This window comes from Melampsora larici-populina (assembly GCF_000204055.1).
Source record: "Melampsora larici-populina 98AG31 unplaced genomic scaffold MELLAscaffold_1, whole genome shotgun sequence".
Lineage (NCBI taxonomy): Eukaryota > Fungi > Basidiomycota > Pucciniomycetes > Pucciniales > Melampsoraceae > Melampsora > Melampsora laricis-populina.
The window spans coordinates 1,186,385-1,205,975 of NW_006768765.1; the positions used below are offsets into that span (position 1 = coordinate 1,186,385).

The following is a 19,591-nucleotide window of genomic DNA, read 5'->3' on the forward strand; positions in this document are numbered from 1 at the left end:
AGCTTATCACTCACCTACTAAAATTTGCTCAGGAGCTGTCTTAGCCAAAGCATCGGGTCAACATATTTATGACTGTGGTACGTTCATCTTTAGACCTTTTAAAAAGTTATGATCCCTGTGTTAGTAATCAAGTCTGAAATGTTTTTTACTTTTAAATTCCTTCTCCTGATAGATCATTTCCATACTTTTGAATTAAAATCAGCAAACCCTTTGATTCTTCATGTTGCTCTCACAGCGTCCATTCTCGACATTTTCGGCCAATCTTCCAATTCGATTACCAAATGGATGCTGGATGTTCAGACTATCACCATCGAACTCTCAACCACTCACGGTATATTACCTACTAATTCTGACATCCGAAAGCTTTTGCCAGAAGAGGCCAGCACGTTGAAGAAGATACCCAAGTCTGTTGAGACTGCCTTTCAATGGTTGAATGTAAATCCAACACTCACCTTCATGACCTGCTGTAGTTCTTGCTTTGCAATGTACCCGGAAAGCTGTACACCATCCGTATGTCAGCACCTTGTCGCCAACATTCCAGGTGGACCTACTGATTCTGTTGATCAAAACAACGACACGACTTCATCACCGCCTGCAGAGGACTCTGAGCCAGACTTTTCAGAAAAGATCTGCGGTGAGCCGCTTTTCAAACACTTCCGTGGTCTTCAGAAGCCAGCTCGACGTTATGCTTTCCAGAGCCTATCTGATTGGATATCACGGCTTCTCTCACGTCCTAAAATCGAACAATCACTTGAAGTTACATCATCTGAATCTGCCCAGCCTTACGATGCCAATGCCAAAATTTTCGACATATATCAATCTAGACTCTGGAAAGAATTTCTAGGCCCCGATGGAAAGCAATATACTGCCAATTCTAGTCACTTGACATTTGCGCTATTCGTGGATGCTATCAATCCATTTGGTAACAAGCAGAGTGGTCATCATACATCAATCACATTTGTCATTCTAGTTTGTCTCAGTCTACCTCCTGCCCTCCGACATCGCCCTGAGAACGTATTTGTAGTAGGGATTGCTCCGGGCCCCCGCGAACCTTCTCTGGAACAAATGAATTGGATCTTGCAACCACTGGTTACAGAACTTCAAGCTTTATGGTTGACTGGCTTATTACTATCTCGAACTCAAAAATACCCTCAGGGACGTCTAATCAGAGCAGCACTACTTGTATTTGTTGCTGATATACCTTCTCTTCGTCGATGTCTCGGATTCCCCAGTGCTACAGCGACCTTCTTCTGCTCTTTTTGTCTCCTCAATAAGAAAGATATCAACAATTTTGATCAAAGCACATGGCCACCTCGTACATGGTGCCAGCACACCAAATGGGCACGTGAAGCTCGTGATGCAAAGACCGTTGAAGAACGAAAGAAGATCTTTAAGACCCATGGAGTACGTTACTCCGTACTGATAGAGTTGGAATACTGGAACATTATTGAGTATCAAGTTGTCGACTCAATGCATAATTTACTTCTTGGTCTATCTTCATGGCACGTACGTCGTTTCTGGGCAATGAAGGACCTTGAAAATGAGGAAGAGATATTACCACCAATCAGTACAGTGGAACTCTTGAATCTCGTGGCTGAGTACTCTGAACCTTTACCCCGAAATCAACCATCCACGCCTCAATCTCAAAGAGACGATGAAGAGACTGGAACGGCCATTAACGATGCTGAATTCTCCAATCATACATCATCAAGTGATAATGATTTCGAACCTTTTAATGATGATGGGTGGAATGGAGACTGGCATGCTCCCCCTCTTGAAGAGATTGTCTTCGACGCTACCGTCCTCCGCCACATCAATTCAATTCTTCCCAAAATCCATACCCCTACTTGGATTAAACGACCAATCCCCGTCTTAGGGAAAGCTTCCTTCGGAAAATTGAAAGCTGACGAATGGAGGAGCTTGTTGACTTTGCAACTTCCGCTCATTCTTATTCCAATGTGGTCTCGCCAAGACCATATAAAAAGATCCCTACTAAGGAACTTCATTCACTTAGTTTCACTCATCAATATTGGTCTCAAGCGTGTCATGGACTCATTTCAAATCAAACGCTACCGCCACCACATTCAAAAATACCTAGAAAGCTCTGTATTAATCTTTCAACATTGCAAACTCGCTCCAAATCATCATATGGCTATTCACCTCGCTGATTGCCTAGAACGATTTGGACCGGTGCGTGCGTGGTGGTCGTTTCCTTTCGAGCGTCTGATGGGAAAGATCCTCAAAGCAGGCCATAATAACCATATCAGTGAGTCAGAATGTGTTTAGATTTGACTCTTTATGGGGGTTGGACTTACTAATCATTCATTTATTACTCCCTTCGTTCCAGCCGAGCTCGAAATTACTTTTCTCAAACAATTTTGTCGGGCATCTAATCTATCAGCTCTAATTGAAGATGACAAGTTACCAGAAGCCCTTGAGCAGTATAGTGTGCGCCTTCAAGCATTATACAAACAACCTGCGCCCCGAGCAAATCGTCCATCACACTCTAAGATGTCGCCTCTATCAGATGTTGTCCTTGATCTTTTAGTCGCATACTTGAATGATACAGAAGGCGAAAGATGTATCTGGATTCGCCCCGACAAGTGGGCCTCACTGAGCAAAAGCGATTCACTTGCATACGCCCCGGTACCGGCTCAAGGACAGTTCTACAAGCGCATCAACTACAATGATGGATTTGTCTCGACGTTCACCGATAATCCGGACAACTCTTGCATCTATTTCAAAAATACAGACGGTAGAGATTCCTTTGGCCGAGTGTTCTCAATATTTTCTCATCTTAGAGCTGCAGTAAAATCCGAGAGCATCAGTGATGTTTGGTTACACGTACAATGTTTTCGCTTCCCAAACCTAGTACATATTTCAATGCTTTCAACTTCACTGACCACGTTGATGTACAGTGTGCTCTGAGAATGTGGAGTCCCACTGAGAACAAAGTCATCAAGCTAAAAGAAGTGATTGCGCAATGTACATGGATCATGTACAAAGCAGGGGAAATGAACAAGGATGTAGAGGTACCTACAATCGGTATGATTATCCTCAAGCGCTGATTTGGTATAGCTTATCATTGTTAGTTTTGTAAGGACACACACATGTTTTGTACCTGATTTATTTTGAATCTTGGGTTCTGATTTTTTCTTTTCATTACCATAGTGGATTAGATAGATAACTCATTGAAATTCAAAATGTTGTGACAAGTAGAGATGTATGTACAGAATGAAGAGGTTTCAAAGGACTTTGTCTTTGAGCTGTTCTAGTGAAACCAATGTTCCCTTGAAATCCTCAAGAGAGACTTTGTTTCTTCTGGTAGATATCAACATCACTGCAGCACAGTGCCTCATAATTCTTGAAATGATCTTGACTCCATGCGGGCATGAAAACCGCAGCGCTTGTAGGGTGAGAGCTTGGGTGTATGCACAGTAATTTTGAATGTCAATTGTGTACAGGAACAAATAGCAAGATCTCATTTTTGTGTCATCTTTGATGTACTGATCTCAAGAGTTCAGAAAATCAACAAGAATTTTCTATCTCAAAATAATTTTCTGAACTCCATGGTAAATTTCTGATCTGGCGTAGTGTGTGTTGATGCAGAAAAATGTAGTGTTGAATTTTAATGAATTGCACATACAGAATTCTTTCAGAATTACACCATTTTCAAATAACACTAAAGAAGATGTGGGCATGCCTGCAAGAGGTGAAATGTTCTTAACCCAAATTATCAAATTGAAGATAGTGTAATACAAATATAAACAGTTTTTAACCTGTTCAAAGTTTTCCACACTGTTATTCTGAATTTTATTACAAGGCACAAATTTGTCCCCTATCTACATAAGTCTTGAATTCATATGCAAAGCTTAATTTTGGTGGAGTTGAGTGATTACTTTATGTACTATTACCTGTATGAATTCTTGGGTTGTATTTGAAGTGAAATCTAGACTTCAGAGAACTTCATCAAATAGTTACTAATATCACTCCAATGAAAAAACTCTTGACCCTCTTTCAATTTATTCATGAGTTAAAGATTGAGAGGATCATGGGATTTCACAAAGATCTTGTTTACTGATCAAAAGAAACCTTTGGTTAGGATTGAGTATTTTTTTCCTCATCTCATAACCTAATCTGTTTACCTCAAGCTGATTCATTAATCAGTAATCAGTAATCACCAAACCAACTTTAAACTCTTCATCTCTCTGGCTCTTTTTCCTAAACATCACCAATAATCATTTTCATTCATCTCTTTACAAAAACAAAAAGAAACCCCAGATGACCAAGAAAATAAACCAAAAAGTCATCACAAGCCAAGACAAGCATTACAATACAATACAATACATAACAAACACACACACACACATTCTACAATCAAAATCAAAATCAAAAAGAAACCAACGAAATAAACCCAGTCTTTTTTTAAATCTTTTTCATCCAAAGTTCTAAAAAAAATCAAAAGAAAAAGAAAACCATGATTGTCCAAACAGAAGATATTTTTTCTTTGGAGAGGGGGGTGGGGTAAGTTCGATTTCTTAACAAATCTTATGATCAATCAATGATTCAAACCGATCATCATGAACCGAAAAAAGAAAAAAAAGGAAAAAAAAATACAAACAATAATAAAACAAAGGCAAAAAAGGGATTTAGAAACGAGAATAAGATCAAAGAAAAATCAGAAGGAGGGAAATAGAAATACAATTTCAAAAAGCAAAATCAGAAGAAAAATCAAAAGAAGAAAAACCAAAAAAAGAAATAAAAGAAAAAGATTCGAAACCAAAGACTAAAGATACCAAATCAAAGACCAAAAAAAAAGAAACCAATCAATCCATTAAACTCATACACCCGATTTCTTTCTTCCCGTATTTCCACGCTTTTCATTCAAAGAAGAAATCCAAATAAGTAAAATCCAATGAAAAAAAAAATCAAAAAATCCAACCAATCAAATCATCAAATCATCAAGAAAATCCAGTTCAATCCAATTCTTTTCTCTTCTTACTACTTTTAAGAATCGAATTCAAATCCTAAAGTTTTCAAGTTAATCTTAAGAAGTAGAAGCTTCATCAATTCTAGAAACCAAAATCGCACCAATACTAGGTTCGATTTCAGTTCCATCTCTACTAACTTTAACTTCACGATGACCACTGTACCAAAAAAACCACACCAAAAAAATCAGTTAACCGAAGTAAAAAGAAAAGATCAAATTCGAATTTGAAGAAGAAAAAGTTCACTAAACTTGAATGGGTTCTTAAGATCACGAGTCAAATGAAACGGTAATTTCTGTACCTTGATCCATTCAATCTCAAACGGTCTACCATCCCCACCCACCGAATCTTCCGATCCCATCACCTCTTCCTCTTCCCCCTCATCATCCAATCCTTCCGTTTCCTTCACAACCACTACCACCCCCCCAGATTCCTTAGCCTCTTTCTTTTCAACTGATGTTTCTAATCTGATCAATTCAGGTAATGATCTACTAGGACCACCCGTTAATGAGATCGGAGGAGCCAGTCCGATAAAAGGTACACAAGGCGAGATCGGAACGGGCGAAGCCGTCGTTCTTCTTTCTTGAAAAGCAGGCAGTAATCTTCCTTCCAATCCTGTTTTTTCTTCTTCCAATCCTTCATCTTTCTCAACCAAAAGTGGTGGTAATGGTAAAACTAAATCATTGGCTGATGCTCTTCTATTAGTAATCAAAGAAGGTCTTGAGATTGGTGAGTTAGGTACCGAAATAGGTGGATGGATCGATCTCCAAATCGGTCCGGTCATCTTTGCATAACCATAAAATTCACCACTTCGATTGGCACTAAAGATTAAATAAACTCCTTCTGATGAAGTTCGATAGGCTTGATCTAAGATCGGTTCATTATGTGATTGTGATGCCCAAACTGATCTTTCGACTGATAAATTTAAATCTTCTTCGGTATATGACTAAGATCACAATTTCCAAAAAAAAAAGAGAAGATCAGCAAGAGAAAAAGTAAGAAGAAATCAAAAGAAACACTTACCTTTAAAATAAAGTATCGACGAGGGAAATGTCTAGAAAGGAAAGACGAACTAGTCGAAGCTGTACCAGAGGAATTGGTCTGATTAGAATTAAAAGTAGAAGTCGAAGAAGTTCGTTTACATTGATCTTCATTACCAATCGATCGGCTCTGTTGTAATTTAACATCTCGATCGATGATTTCATTTGACTTGATCGTTTTCCTTATCCAACTTCGATGCATTCCTCCAATCCTTTGAGCACCTACTCCACTCTTTACATTATCTTCTGGATTCCTTACTCTACATACTAATGGTTTAGATCTTGGATCAAAGGGTCTTAGAGTTTTTCCATTACAAACCGTGATGGCATGTTGAAGATGAACTTGTGAAAGATAATTCACAAATGCACAATTACTACGTGAGATCAAATGAATCGATTCGACACCTGATGTTGATGGAGTAGAATGAGGACCTGAGAAAAACTTCCAAAGTTCTTCATGTGACGCATCATTCGGTACGTTTCCTACCCAAAGTGCATGTTCACTATGAGAAGGAGGACGAGGGAGAGCTGGTTTTTGAGATGATTTCGAATGTCTTGGTTTATGAGAATGATGGATAGCTTGGGTATTGAAAGGTTGAGATCCAATTGGATTGAGTTTGAGACGATGATTCCGAAGTTTAGCTTGAGCAAGTGAACCTCTGACTAAAGAGTTGATCGGAGGACTTGTAGGTGATTTAGGTTCATGAGTCGAATGAGTCGAAGTAGGAGAATAAGATGTTTGGTGTAGAAAAGGGAGAAAAGGAGATGAATGATTTAGATGATGATTTAGATGATGGTGATGATGATGAGATCTAGAACCGAATGGAGGACGAGATCTAGGTGAGTTGAAAGGAGTGTTGAAAGCTGAAGGAGAAGAAGGAGGGATTTGATAAGATCTCTCATTGATTGGAAAATGAGAAGGAGTAGGAGAGAATGAATCAAAAGAAGGAGGAGGAGAGTTTGATTGATGATGAGAAAAGTTAAGATAAGAGATTGGAATCGGTTGAGGTGGTTGAGGTGGTTGATGATGATAAGTTGATTGATAAGGTGAAGAAGGATTTGAATGAGCTTGATGAAGTGGATTGTAATAAGATGAATGATGATCTAAAGTAGGAGATTGAAAGTTTGAAGAAGAATAAGGAGAGAATGATAAAGAAGGAGGAGGAGGAGGAGAATAAGTTGAATGAATCAGATTAGATTGAGATTGAGATGGTTGAATAGGTAATGGTGGTGGTATTGAATAATGAGGAGTAGTACTTGGTAATGGTGAAGTATTGAGATGATGAAAAGGTAAAGTTGATGGATTTGAAGAGTTTGAGATTGAGTGATGATGATGATGGTATGGTTGGTATGGTTGATAAGTTGATTGATGGTGATATGACTGGTTATTTCGAATAGTGGTGGTAGTGGTAGTGGTAGTGGTTGATGGTGGTGGTGGTGATGATGATGTTTCTTGAGTCATTCTGGTATTGATCACCAATTGATGAACTGATGAGCTGAGATTGGATTATAAATTATATTTGATCGATCATTCAAGATTCCTTTCTTTCCTTTCTTTGTTTTCTTTGTTATTCTTTGATTTGTTTTGTTTCTTTGATTGAGATGTTCTGATGTTGATTTGATGATAATAATAATACAATCTTCACTTTATCTTTTTCAATCGATCGATCAATCCAAAGAAATAGAATGAAATAAAATGAAATGAAGATTCCCCTAAATTATTTTTCCAAATAATGAAACTGATGATATATACCACTCACTCACTCACTCTCTGACTCCGAACTGCACCGCTGATATAAGTTGTTGAATGGTGAATTGGCACAGCTGATTTGTTAAAACTGCAATCGATCGAATCGAAATTTCAAACAAGTCTCCAATTTGAATTTTCAAACTAAAACTTAAATCCACTTCTGCAATTCACTACTCAAACTCCGCTTTAATCCTTCTTTTGCTTTGTAAATCAAACTTATCTATTTATCACTCATCAACACTCACTCACCATCACCATCTCAATCCATAATAACATCCAAAAGACGCTAATTTAACTGTTAATCCAAAAATATCTTAGAATCCATTCATTCACTTGACAGTGACTCATTGATTTGCTTTCTTTATCACCACCTTATCATCTGATCATAATATCTTATCTACCTCCGAAGAAATCCAAACTAAAAATTAAAAACCTTTGCCCTTCTATTTCCTTTCCACATGACTTACTCATAATCAATTCATCACACTCACACACATAAACGCTCTTTTGTTTATTTGTTTAGATATCACGACTTGAAATTTCGGAGAAAAGAAAGTTAAATAATGAATAACTCCAAATACTCAACTTACACACACATATAAAGCTTCTTCTAATCATAAACAGCCTGAAAACGTGCGCATCAGTTCTGTATGGATGACCGATTTCACGTTTTAAGAAATCGATCAATTTTCAAGGTCTAGATTCTATTGAGTTATAATAGATTGGATTTAGTATCTAGCTTTTTGATTCACAGACTAAGTACAGATGTGAAGATTGAAATCCGATCAAAAAGACTTTCATATCTTCTATTCTTCCATTCTTCCATTCAATCAATCAATCAATCAATTTGCGCTGGTTCAGTTTCATGTCCGTAAGCTAAAGAAGAAGCAGAAGAGAAATCAGAATTCAATAGGAGCTTTTCCAAAAAAGAAAAAAGAAAAAAGAAAAATCCCATTAAGAATGTCTATACAAACGTTTTGATCGGAATGTAGTATCATCAAATTGATGTAATCTAACATATCCATCTTCTCCACCAATCGCATAACCTTTTCCTTGAGGATGAACAGCAATCGAATTACAAGGACCGAAGCCTCCTTTGATCCTTGAGACTTCTTCTTCGAAAACTCGATGCCACATTCGGATCTCAAAATGTCCTTGTCTAGCCGATGTTGTCGTCACGGCCATAGCTTCTTGACCTCCACCTACCAATAAATACGGTTTACCTGGGATCAAAGCTACACTGTTCAATGGGGTTTGTGGATCTTGATAAGTTTTAATCAAATCGAGCGTTCGAGTATTGTAAAGCTATAAACGATTGATGATGATCAAACCATTGTAAATCAAAAAATCCAATCAGCTTCATCCCATACAAACCAATTCTTCTTCCGTCTCACTCACCCTTGCACTTTTGTCTTTAGAACTCGTGACGAAATATGTACGATCAGCACTAAGTTGTAAATCCGTGATCAATCCCAAATGATTCTTTTCTCTCGAAATCACCTCTTCACCACTCTCAGCATCCCATAAGGCTACCTTTCCATTCTCATGTCCTGTGATAAGATATTTATCTAGGAATGAGAAAGCAACTACCATAGCTTTTGATCCAACCGGACTGAACATCAAAGTAGGCTCATCGGACTCTAAAAAGGTTAAAAGTAACACATCAGAACTTTCTACCACAAGACGCCTTTCAAGGTTTATCTTGATGGATTCTTATATCACTCACGTGGACTTCCATCACGTGTGATTTCAAAGACTCGTACTGCACCCTGGTGACCCATTCGTTGTTCAGTCACTAATGTCACTTTCGAATCATCTTCACTCCAAGACACTCGTTTGACAGCTGTTGGAAATTCCCTACAGATCGTACCATCCAATCAATTTAAACCAACTCAAGACGATGATCCAAGCGGTGATTCGAATAGACTCAAGAAGTTCGTTTGACTTACCAAGCTTTCAAACATTCACCTGTAGCTACTCTCCAAAGTCTCATTGAATTATCAGCCGATCCAGAAACAAGATACTCTGATTTAGCTATTTCCCCAACCCAAACCAAAAATCAATCATCATTCGAATCCTATCCTCTTCATCATTCTCTTTTTCCTTCAATCTTTAACTTTTCACTCACAATCTACATCTACAGACCAAACCGTTCCATTATGTCCATTATATGTTCCAAGTCTTTCTCCATTATGTGTATACCAAACGTTTATTATATGGTCTTTTGAACACGAAAACAATAGATCTCCTTCTCGATTGTATTTCACTTGTGTCTAGATTTTTGAAATCGAAAAAACAGGGAAAAAAAAGAAGATTAGTCATTCTCATTACTCCAGTTTGGTTTTTGGGTTGAGTTTGGCTTACTAAAGATCTTTCGTGACCTGAAAGTAGGATTGGTCTCATTTTTTTTGTATGAAATTCAAAGACGATTCAGAAAAAAGTTTGTTGAACTGATCGATGTGTTTATGAATTTTCTTTTGATTGATTGATACAATGAACGTGAACCGATAATCGATTGATGGATGGATGTATTCGGTTTGGTATCGGTTTTTTCTAAAACTTGTGGTGAGTCAAAGTTGAGCGTGAACTTTCAATTTCCACTTCTTGGTTTTTTTCTTCGTTAGTGACAGTCACTGTTTTTGACCTTTCACACGTACAGGAATTCTGTATTTCGAAACACGCGCAGACGTATCACACGTGTTACACTCCTCAGCTCAATATCGATCGATCATCAAACGGAAAAAAATGTTTCAAGAGCCAATTGAACTCCATCACGATTCACCGCCTGGCGACCAACGAGACCGGCAAAAGGATTGCCCTCGGCCAGGATCGAACTGGCGATCTCCGGATGGCCCGCGTTGCGGTCATATGGACACATGCGTGATGTATGAGACCGGCGCTCTAAGAGCATCCACAACGGTCCACCTACTTTGCGAGCCCTGGAACAGACCCCCGATCCTGATTTTGTGGATGTAGGGGGTCAAAAAAACAGGTGTCCACAGCGGTGCACTTGAAGTCAGGGGCCAGAACTCGATTGAGTGATATGGTATGCTTGTACCATATCATCTTGTTTCGAGTGCGGTTTGAGACGTGACTATATCGGTCACGTGGAAGCAGTGGCACGTGATATTGGGAGCCCCTATAGACCTCGCAGATGTGGGGGGTCCGGATGGAAATCTGGAGGCCCCCGACGTCTCACCCCCGATTGTGCGAGCTCCGTTGGAGCGTTTTTTTGCGTTTTGACCCCCTACATCGCTGGGGGCCCGCAAAGTAGGTGGACCGTTGTGGATGCTCTAACCAGCTGAGCCACGAAGGCGATGGGCGCTTAAACAATTGAAAAAATTCAAGCCGCCCGGAAGAGAGGAGACAATGGCCACAATGACTTTTCTGGTGCAAGATCAGAATAGGTCAGGTGGTTTTTGCTTCAATTTCTTAAGAAAGCTGGTTGAAAGATTGTTTTGAGTCCATGTATCATGAGAGGTGAATTTGACTGTAATGGCAAGACCGGTATTACATCATGATATGGTGCGATGCAGCGAAGCATAGAGGGATTGTTTTGTTGATTCCTTCCGTTCTTAGAGAGGGAGTTGTGTTTCTTACAGAAAAGATTAAATTAGGCTCTCATGTCTCACATTGCAATTGTCGCAAAGTAAGACATGGGGGGGGATATGTCAAAAGTAATTCAAGAAATTCATTCCAGTCCTCAATCATAAACATACATCTGTTAAGAATAGGGATCTGTTCTAAGAGAATACACAGAGATACGCATGATGAGGGTGCTTGTGAAGGACGAAAAACTGTGCAGATTTGCAACAGCTCGATTAAGCGAGGGTAGAAGAAACAAGCGCGTAGAATGCGGCGCTGAAGAGAGCAACACCAAAGACGGGAACTTGAGTGTTGGCGTCAGAAGTTGCTGTAGTGATAGAAAATGTTAGCTCGGTCAAAAATGGCAACGAGAGAGGTGTACTTACGAGGAGGGTTGGCGCCAGGAGCGGGGGCAGCAGTGCCAGTGCCGGTGCCGACGTAGCTTGTGGTGTTTGACGATCCGGTCGAATTGGTGACACCGGGGGTAGCCTGAAGCGTACGATCATGAGCATGGTATTGTCATGTTGGTAGCAAACAGAGATATACTTACAACAGGGTGACCAGCAGCTACACAAGTAGCAGCTCCGATGGTGACGGTAGCGTTAAGTTCGGTGGCGTTACAGTCCTGCAAGCAGATCAGTGGTTAGCCTTGTAGTCTTCACAGAGGGTAAAACAGAAGGGCAATACCTTTTTGTCTGATGTGCAAATGTATCAAGATTTGATAGGAAGGAATAATTAGAACAGGTCGAAGTGCGGCGAACTGATAAATAAAGTTAGCTTACAGCAGGCAAGTACTTGGGCTTCAAAGTCTTGGTCAGTGCAAGAGCAGGCCAAGTCGGCTGGGTCTGCGATGATGATGTCGCAAGGTTAGTAGACAGCTCGCTCGCCAAATGGGCCTTTGAGATGTGGACACTGAGACTAACTAGTGCACTTGGTAAGGGGGGCAACTTTCAATGTGCAAGCGACAGCACATTTTGGTAGATTGGCCTGTGAGAGAAAGAGACATTAGTATGTGCATATGATGTACGACCAACAAGAGGGGTCACAGAACAAGCGTAGAACAAGACAAAGAATGCTTACAGCAGCGTTAGCAATGGCTGCGGCATTTCCGGCTGCGCCACCACCTGTGGTGGAATTGTCACGAGCGACTAATGCACCGGCAGCCAGAGCTGGAATGAGGGAAACGGTGAAGAAAGCAAGCATGATTTTCGTGAAAAATGTAGTAAAGGTAATAGTGATGATGGTATTGAGATGAGGAGTGGGGGGAGTTCGTTAACAAGAAGAATCGTCCAACAATTTGTTTGTTATATGGTGTTCAAGAATGTGTATGGGAAAGTTAGAGTTGGAAATTGTCGCTGTATATACAAAATCGAACCTCGACCACAATGAAAAAAATCGAACTCAATCGAGTCCACCCGACGTCAAGATTCTGCTGCGATGTGAGAATGCCCCTCTTTTTCAAATTGTATCAGACCAGCGCGAGAGCCAAGCCAGTGGTCGAGTCAAAGAAATGTCATTTGTCATCATTGTTATCTCACAATACGTTTAATCAAAAAATCATTTTGTTTTTGTTTTTCTTTCTATTGGCAATTTGGAAATTTCTCAGCCAACTTCCAACTCCGTCCCACGAATCTCATGGCGTCACTAATTTGTCAAAACGTTTTTCCAGCTTCACAACCGATGCCTGATCAGCTCAAGCGCCCCCTCATAAGTACACCTCTGTACAGCCGTCTCTCCCTTGTATACTAACTTTGCTAAAAAGCTTGCCCGGTTCGACCGCGAACAAGAGACAAGAGAGCTCGAATTTGGCCGCAGCCTGCTGCGAGGCCGCTGCGCAGCTCGACAAGAACCCAAGTTTGGCCGATCACCGATTCTGAAAGAGATCGACTTCACCTGTGGATCTCTGACATTGAGATATGTTGAAATCAATCATAAAGCACAAATATCTCCCTCATCATGATGGAATCATGCTCACAGGTCTATGCGATTTCTATCGCGCTGCGAATGTTATCGAGATTTGTTTTAATTCCATTTTAAGAAAGCGATTCTCGTTGAACGGCTTAACAATGCGTGACTAGCCAACGTGGGTGCTTCTGCCATCTTGGGTTCAAGGCCGAGCAGCCTAAGTTTTTTTGCTAAAATTCCGAAATGAAATCAAGGCTTACATCTTGGACATTTGTCAATCCAATCATCATCCTATGGTGAGCTCTTGACTGAGCAAGAAGAACAAAAGTTTTTTAAAAAAACATGTCGTCCTTTTTGGACTTGTACTTGTTTGTCTCATAGAGCCAAAACAAAAAAGCACAAAAGTTTATCAAGGCTTGAACACACTACTAATGAGGGGTCAAGAGTGTGAAGACAACCATCTAGGCAGACCATTATACCAGGGAGACTATGAAACATCACAGACTATGAAACATCACAGCACTTTTGGTCCTCGATATCATCGAATGAGAGCTGAATTTGACTGTATGGTTGATCTGGACATACCAAGCTCCAGATATGCTGTGAATATAGTCACAATGTGTCTCAAAATGGTTCAAAGTCGGAGATCCATGGGTGAAGTCGATCTCTTTCAGGATTTGTGATCGGCCAAATTTGGGATCTTGACGAGCTGCACAGCGGCCTCGCAGCAGGCTGCGGCCAAATTTGACCTCTCATGTCTCTTCTTCGCAATCAAACCGGGCAAGATTTTTAGCAAAGGTAGTAACAGTGAAGAATTGGTTGAATACCACCTTTATCGAAGGGAGACGTGTGTCTCCCTTCGTCTCTCCCCATCTCGGAAATTTTCTCACCTAGATACGCCGACTTTGCCAAATTCCCCTAAGATTTATGCCCGATGTACTCGGACATCACCCTTGTCGAACGGGTCCAGGGCATATCACCCATATGCGGTATTACCAACAAGCCGAAAGGAACTATGTCATGCATATAGTTCCAACTCGGCCAGTCTCCGCAACACTTTGATTCACACAGCAACCAGCCAACCGCTCTGTTCCCTCAAAAGATAATCAACAAGCACACCACTTGGAAACAAGTCAAGCAGCACGACAAAGGAACAAAACATACACGTGGCCTCTGGACTCACGATATAAAAGTTGTCGACTATCTTCGATCATTACTCCTTCGAACCAAACCTCCTACCACTCGATCATCCTCATTTGAAAGTGATCGTTGCATTTTCAACGCCTTCATTGCTTCCAACTGTTTGTACACTGTCTTCGAACTCATCACTACACCGTTACTCAAGTTGATTTGTTCGGAAATCTCGTTTCAATGCCACAAAAAAACGAATCCCGGATCTATGGCGACGTCAAGCTCTTTAAGAAAAAACAAAAACACCAACGCCAGACCGTACAAATTAACACCGACACAGACGCTCAAGTTCTTAATGTTGCTCAAACACTCGGAATGATACCACCTGGTTCTGTGCCTCAACCTGCACCCGAACTTCCACCTGAACTTCTACCCAACCCTCCAGATCAGGATGCTGATGGTTGGGAAGACATCGACGATGTCCCAGAGTACTTGAGAGAATTCATTCCTAACCCTCCTCCACACTCACCTATCATCGATCCCGACTGTAATAACTTTTATCGAAGGCATCGAGGACTTCTAGCAATTCAACAGCGAAGTAAACTATCCAACGCGTGGAAATCTCTCTTACCCCAACTCACTGTCATCTACCTTGAACGACAACATCACACCTTGAATTGGTCAACACACACTTCCTACTTAAATTATCACCCAAAGTGTTCATGCATGATCTTTACTACTCGAGAATTTGATTTGGTTGGTTTGGCAGGTGAGTTCATGTAGTCTTATGACTTCTTTTGTTCCTCAGACTGACATGCTCCCAATTATTAGGCCGAATGCGTAAACAAGTCGTACGAGTCTGCTCGTGTATGTCTCTTCCAATGCGATTGATGCACTACGGCTACCTTGCAGGATCCCCCAATTTACCCACTGTTGCCTTTTCCATACCCGTAGTTCAGCTCTTCCACGAGCTCTGGAAGAAGACAACACTATCTCTAAGCGGATTTTTGGAAGGATACATGGTGTTTCTTGACTCGCGATCTGAGAAATACCTGCATACCCGTAACTCCAATTATACAAATCAAAATCTCAGGCGTCAATTTACTCAGGCTGTTGATGTGTACCGAAGTATCCTCAAGCAACAGAAGATGGTTTATCAACATGCGCTAAACTTGTCATCATCACAAAAGCTTGCAGATCAATGTCCTAGGTGTTTCGGTCCAGCATGTGGCGAAGTCAAAACTTCACCCAAAGAACTTGATTTCATATTGGCGATGGATGGTAATTTCCAACATCGTCATCACCTCAAAGCGTCTACCGATCAACCTGCAGAAGAAGATTACCCATCTTTATTTATAACTCCCTTGCACATATCAATCCACGAGCGTAAAGTTGAAGATACAGCTTCTCAAGCTAAAGGTCTCAAGGTGAGCAATTTTTTACTTGATCTTTATTTTATTTTATTGTATTTTGAGATTAGCTGATTCCATACTTTTTCTCCCAGACGGCGTGCTCTGAATCACACACCGCGGCAGATGATGTTCGCAACAGCTCGTCTTGGGAACAATGTGATGACACAGGCGTTTTTGGGAGTACCTGTCGCCATGATGTTCCTTTACGGTTCGTAAACATCTACAAAAGTGGAGAGAAGTGAGTCCAAAGGGTCTCCATTTTACAAATACAATTTACTGACTATTTGATCCAACTTAGGCTACATTATGCAATAACCATTCTTGACAATATACTTGAGGCCTTTCCTGAAGCGCGAGTTGGTTGTTTATACGATATTGGATGTCATCTCGATGTTCATATGGAAAAAGTCAGTTAAATTTCTTTTTCTTGTTGATGTACAATCAATCTGATCAAATTGTCTTGATTCAGCGAAAACTTCTCCCACAGTACCGAGATCAACTTGCCTTTGCTACGTCAGTCTTCCATGCGTATGCACATCAGTGGCCATGTCAGATCATGTATCATCCACGATTCATCAAACACTTTGGATTATCCGACGGAGAGGGGCTTGAAAGGCTGTGGTCATTTTTATCAGATTTAGTTTCACTTAATAGGGTCTGCACACGACTTCATCGGCTTCAGTCCATCAATATACGTGCTGAACTGTATGGTGAAGAGCTTACATTTTCATCTGGTACGTGAACAATCTGCCACTGTAGATTTATAAACCTAACTGACGTGATTCGAAACTTCAGCAAAATGGCTAGTGAAAAAATATCACAATGCTGTCGAAGTCTTTGGGCTGTCCCAAAACGCCTTACTCAATCTCTACAAACTCAACAACCCAGCAAATGATCAAAGATATTTGAGTAAATTTTTCCGTGAGCAGTGGGAATCCGAACGCGCAGCACAAGGTAGTAAAAATCATCACCTGGATATACTGCGCTTGAAATTAGTAAATCTTCTTTGCTTACGAGATAATTTTCAAAAGCAGTGGTAAGTCTTTATCGGAATTTTGGTCAGTAAGATTTCTACTGACAAGATGATAATAATAGGAGGGCTATCAATTTCAACGCTGAACAAGAAGCCATGCGTGTACAAACATTAATTACTCTCAATCAACAAATTCAAGAAGCAAGCCAAAAAGTAGGCAGTGCAGGTGATACGATCTTTGCTAATAGTAAGTGATTTTATCTCATTTCCTTGTTATTTCCATCATATTGACAATATGTTTGTTTTTAGAAGATCATAAGGAGGTCATGTTAAAGCTATGGAGCAGTAAGCACGAGTTGCGAAAGAAGTTCATAAGTGTATGTGAAGAAAAACGGCCCTTACAACTCAGTCGAACCGATGGTAGGTCTTCCAACCTAGGTAAGTTTTTTCCAATTAGATGAGATACAAAACAACTTGATGGTCACTGATTAATATGTATATGTAGGGACCAGTCGGAAATCAATTGTGATCAACGCTGTGAAAAAGCACGCGATGGCGCTCAAAGGAACTCTTGAAACTTACCTAACTCAGCTGGCAAATTATCGCAAGGTTTTTCCAACCAACATAGTACCAGACCCAGCCTTAATGGACCACAATCGGCTGCTCGTGCTAGAGCCTGATGCACCATTTTGGAATGATGGCTTCATCACACACGCCAATGAGCCTTGGGCCATCGATCCCAACACACAGCACGGTATGAGGCAATTAGCATATTATGAACGATCAAAAGAAGAGTTACGTCGCATTGGATGGGAGATCAGGCAATCAATGCGATGGGCAACTCAACAACATATATCTTTGATGGACATATTTCAAGACCTTAGGAAGTCAGAACCAACTTCTGATGCTGCTCGAGCATTTTTGTCTTCGCCCTTTCTCTCTTCACCTGACCCGACCACGATATCAGATGCAGAAACTGTGATTGTATGGACTCGCCTAGTTGATGTCTTACATCTACAAGAGGTGTGGAATCTGGACCTTATGGAAATCTTTCTCAAAACCGATCTTCAAGATGGGGATGGGGAACTCCTTGAACAATGGAATTCTCAAGTCGCTTTGATTGCCAGAATGCGTGCAAATGGCAGTCTAACTCCAGTCCTCGGCAATTTCTCGACTATCACGGTGGAATCTTTTGAATCCGACTCTGACCCGGATGCCACCGACACCGATCACACAACAGCTGACGAAATTGAATCTTCAGATGCTGGATCTAGTGACGATGAAGAGCTGCGGATTTTGGAGGAATTGAATGAAGAAGATGCACTTAGTGCTCTATCCAGTGCACTCAATTTGACTAATTTGAACAATGATGATCCTGACGCATCAGATGTGCCTCTGCCTTTTGTTAACTGATTAGTTTCTTTTTTGTTTAATTATGTTTTTTATTTTATATCTTCTATCATCCTGTTCTCCAAATATGTGCGTGGATTAAAGTTGTTTAAGAATTAGCAGTTATGTACACACACGTTGATGATATGGTACTGTCAACAAATTCAATGATACACAATGATAAGCTTCAATTGCTTGATTATATTTCTTTTTGGTTTGCCACAAAAGGGATTGAGGTAACACATCTTGGTCAATATTGATCTGATTAAGTTGATCCCCTTTTGAAAGAGTTTCAGAAGAAAATTTTATGTAGGCTTGATCATTGGTGTTTTTATTAATAATGACATCTTGATACAAAATTACAACTTCTCCCCACCATTACCAAATATTGATATTGTATTTAAACCAACAAACAATACAATTAATCAGTGGTTATTGATGCAGAACAGTCCATTCCGGTTGGTGTAAGTTAATAATAATACGGCAAACATCTATCAACCATACTGCACCAACCATCACATTTCTGAGTCATTTCAAAGTGATATAACCCGTAAAAAACATGTTTAGGGGTAAGGTGTTGAGAGCACAAAAAATCTCATAACTTGATGGTGATTGGTGATTGAGGGTTGATTGTTGTTCAGAAATGTTTTCAAATGTATTTCAAAGAATGATGAACCATACTTTCATCCAACTCACTCTCACTCACACACCTAGATAATCTTATGTTGGCACATTCAGCATGGAAACAGAATATATATCACTTTTGAGAGACCAAAAAATCTCTTAACCTGGTGGTGAGTGGTGATTGAGGGTTAATTGTTGGTCAGAAATGTTTGCAAATATATTGCAAAGACTCATGAACAAAACTTTCATCCAACTTACCCTCACTCACATGCCTGGATAATCTGATGTTGGCATATTCAGTGTGGAAACACGATGTATATCACTTGTTGGAAACAAAAATTTGGTCAGATTTCAAAGTCATGTTGGGCTGATTTTTCAATAATAAACCCCCCCTAAAAAACCGTCAAAAAATCAATTCAACAGTCAAAAACACCATAACTTCAAAATTGGCTGAGATATGTGCATGGGGAAAAGTGCGTAGAAAGCTATTTTGCCCCTAAAGTCCATCAAGATCAACCAAAATTAAAGAAGTATTATATCAAACTCACTTCAAAATTCTTTTCTGAATATTTTTCATTGATACATATTCGAGTTTGGACCAGTATTTAATGAGTTATACCTCTTTTATGTGGTTTACACCATTTCAAAAATACACATAATTGCACATAAGACCTTCAAAAACTGGGAATATTAGAAAGTCCACATTTGAAACTCATTTTATATTTGGATTTGTAACATTTTTCATCTATACATCAATAGGTTTAGAGCAATATTTCCTGGTTTATACTAGTTTT

The 19,591-nt window shown here is 40.0% G+C and overlaps 5 protein-coding genes across 5 annotated transcripts; 2 read left to right on the plus strand and 3 right to left on the minus strand.

Annotated features, from left to right (window-relative positions):
• Nucleotides 1-1,524: 1,524 nt before the first annotated feature.
• Nucleotides 1,525-3,068, plus strand: MELLADRAFT_86839 (uncharacterized protein; the record flags this gene model as incomplete). Its single annotated transcript, XM_007403520.1, has 3 exons — nt 1,525-2,266; nt 2,348-2,844; nt 2,919-3,068. 3 exons carry the CDS (start codon nt 1,525-1,527, stop codon nt 3,066-3,068), a joined length of 1,389 nt encoding a protein of 462 aa, XP_007403582.1.
• Nucleotides 3,069-5,047: 1,979 nt separating this feature from the next.
• Nucleotides 5,048-7,490, minus strand: MELLADRAFT_101090 (uncharacterized protein; the record flags this gene model as incomplete). The annotated part of the gene is made up of 3 exons (XM_007404025.1): nt 5,048-5,147; nt 5,240-5,934; nt 6,012-7,490. The coding sequence occupies 3 exons, from the start codon at nt 7,488-7,490 to the stop codon at nt 5,048-5,050; spliced, it is 2,274 nt and encodes a 757-aa protein (XP_007404087.1).
• A 945-nt stretch (nt 7,491-8,435) lies between these two features.
• Nucleotides 8,436-10,360, minus strand: MELLADRAFT_41438 (uncharacterized protein; the record flags this gene model as incomplete). Its single annotated transcript, XM_007404024.1, has 7 exons — nt 8,436-8,654; nt 8,753-9,083; nt 9,177-9,418; nt 9,505-9,635; nt 9,728-9,812; nt 9,907-10,051; nt 10,143-10,360. The coding sequence occupies 7 exons, from the start codon at nt 10,179-10,181 to the stop codon at nt 8,617-8,619; spliced, it is 1,011 nt and encodes a 336-aa protein (XP_007404086.1).
• Nucleotides 10,361-11,599: 1,239 nt separating this feature from the next.
• MELLADRAFT_58459 (uncharacterized protein) lies at nt 11,600-12,566 on the minus strand (the record flags this gene model as incomplete). Its single annotated transcript, XM_007404023.1, has 7 exons — nt 11,600-11,691; nt 11,750-11,852; nt 11,914-11,988; nt 12,051-12,058; nt 12,146-12,208; nt 12,287-12,350; nt 12,444-12,566. 7 exons carry the CDS (start codon nt 12,564-12,566, stop codon nt 11,600-11,602), a joined length of 528 nt encoding a protein of 175 aa, XP_007404085.1.
• A 2,073-nt stretch (nt 12,567-14,639) lies between these two features.
• On the plus strand, nt 14,640-18,197 carry MELLADRAFT_86843 (uncharacterized protein; the record flags this gene model as incomplete). The annotated part of the gene is made up of 9 exons (XM_007403521.1): nt 14,640-15,168; nt 15,231-15,826; nt 15,904-16,049; nt 16,110-16,218; nt 16,281-16,545; nt 16,607-16,847; nt 16,910-17,031; nt 17,094-17,222; nt 17,290-18,197. 9 exons carry the CDS (start codon nt 14,640-14,642, stop codon nt 18,195-18,197), a joined length of 3,045 nt encoding a protein of 1,014 aa, XP_007403583.1.
• Nucleotides 18,198-19,591: the final 1,394 nt, after the last annotated feature.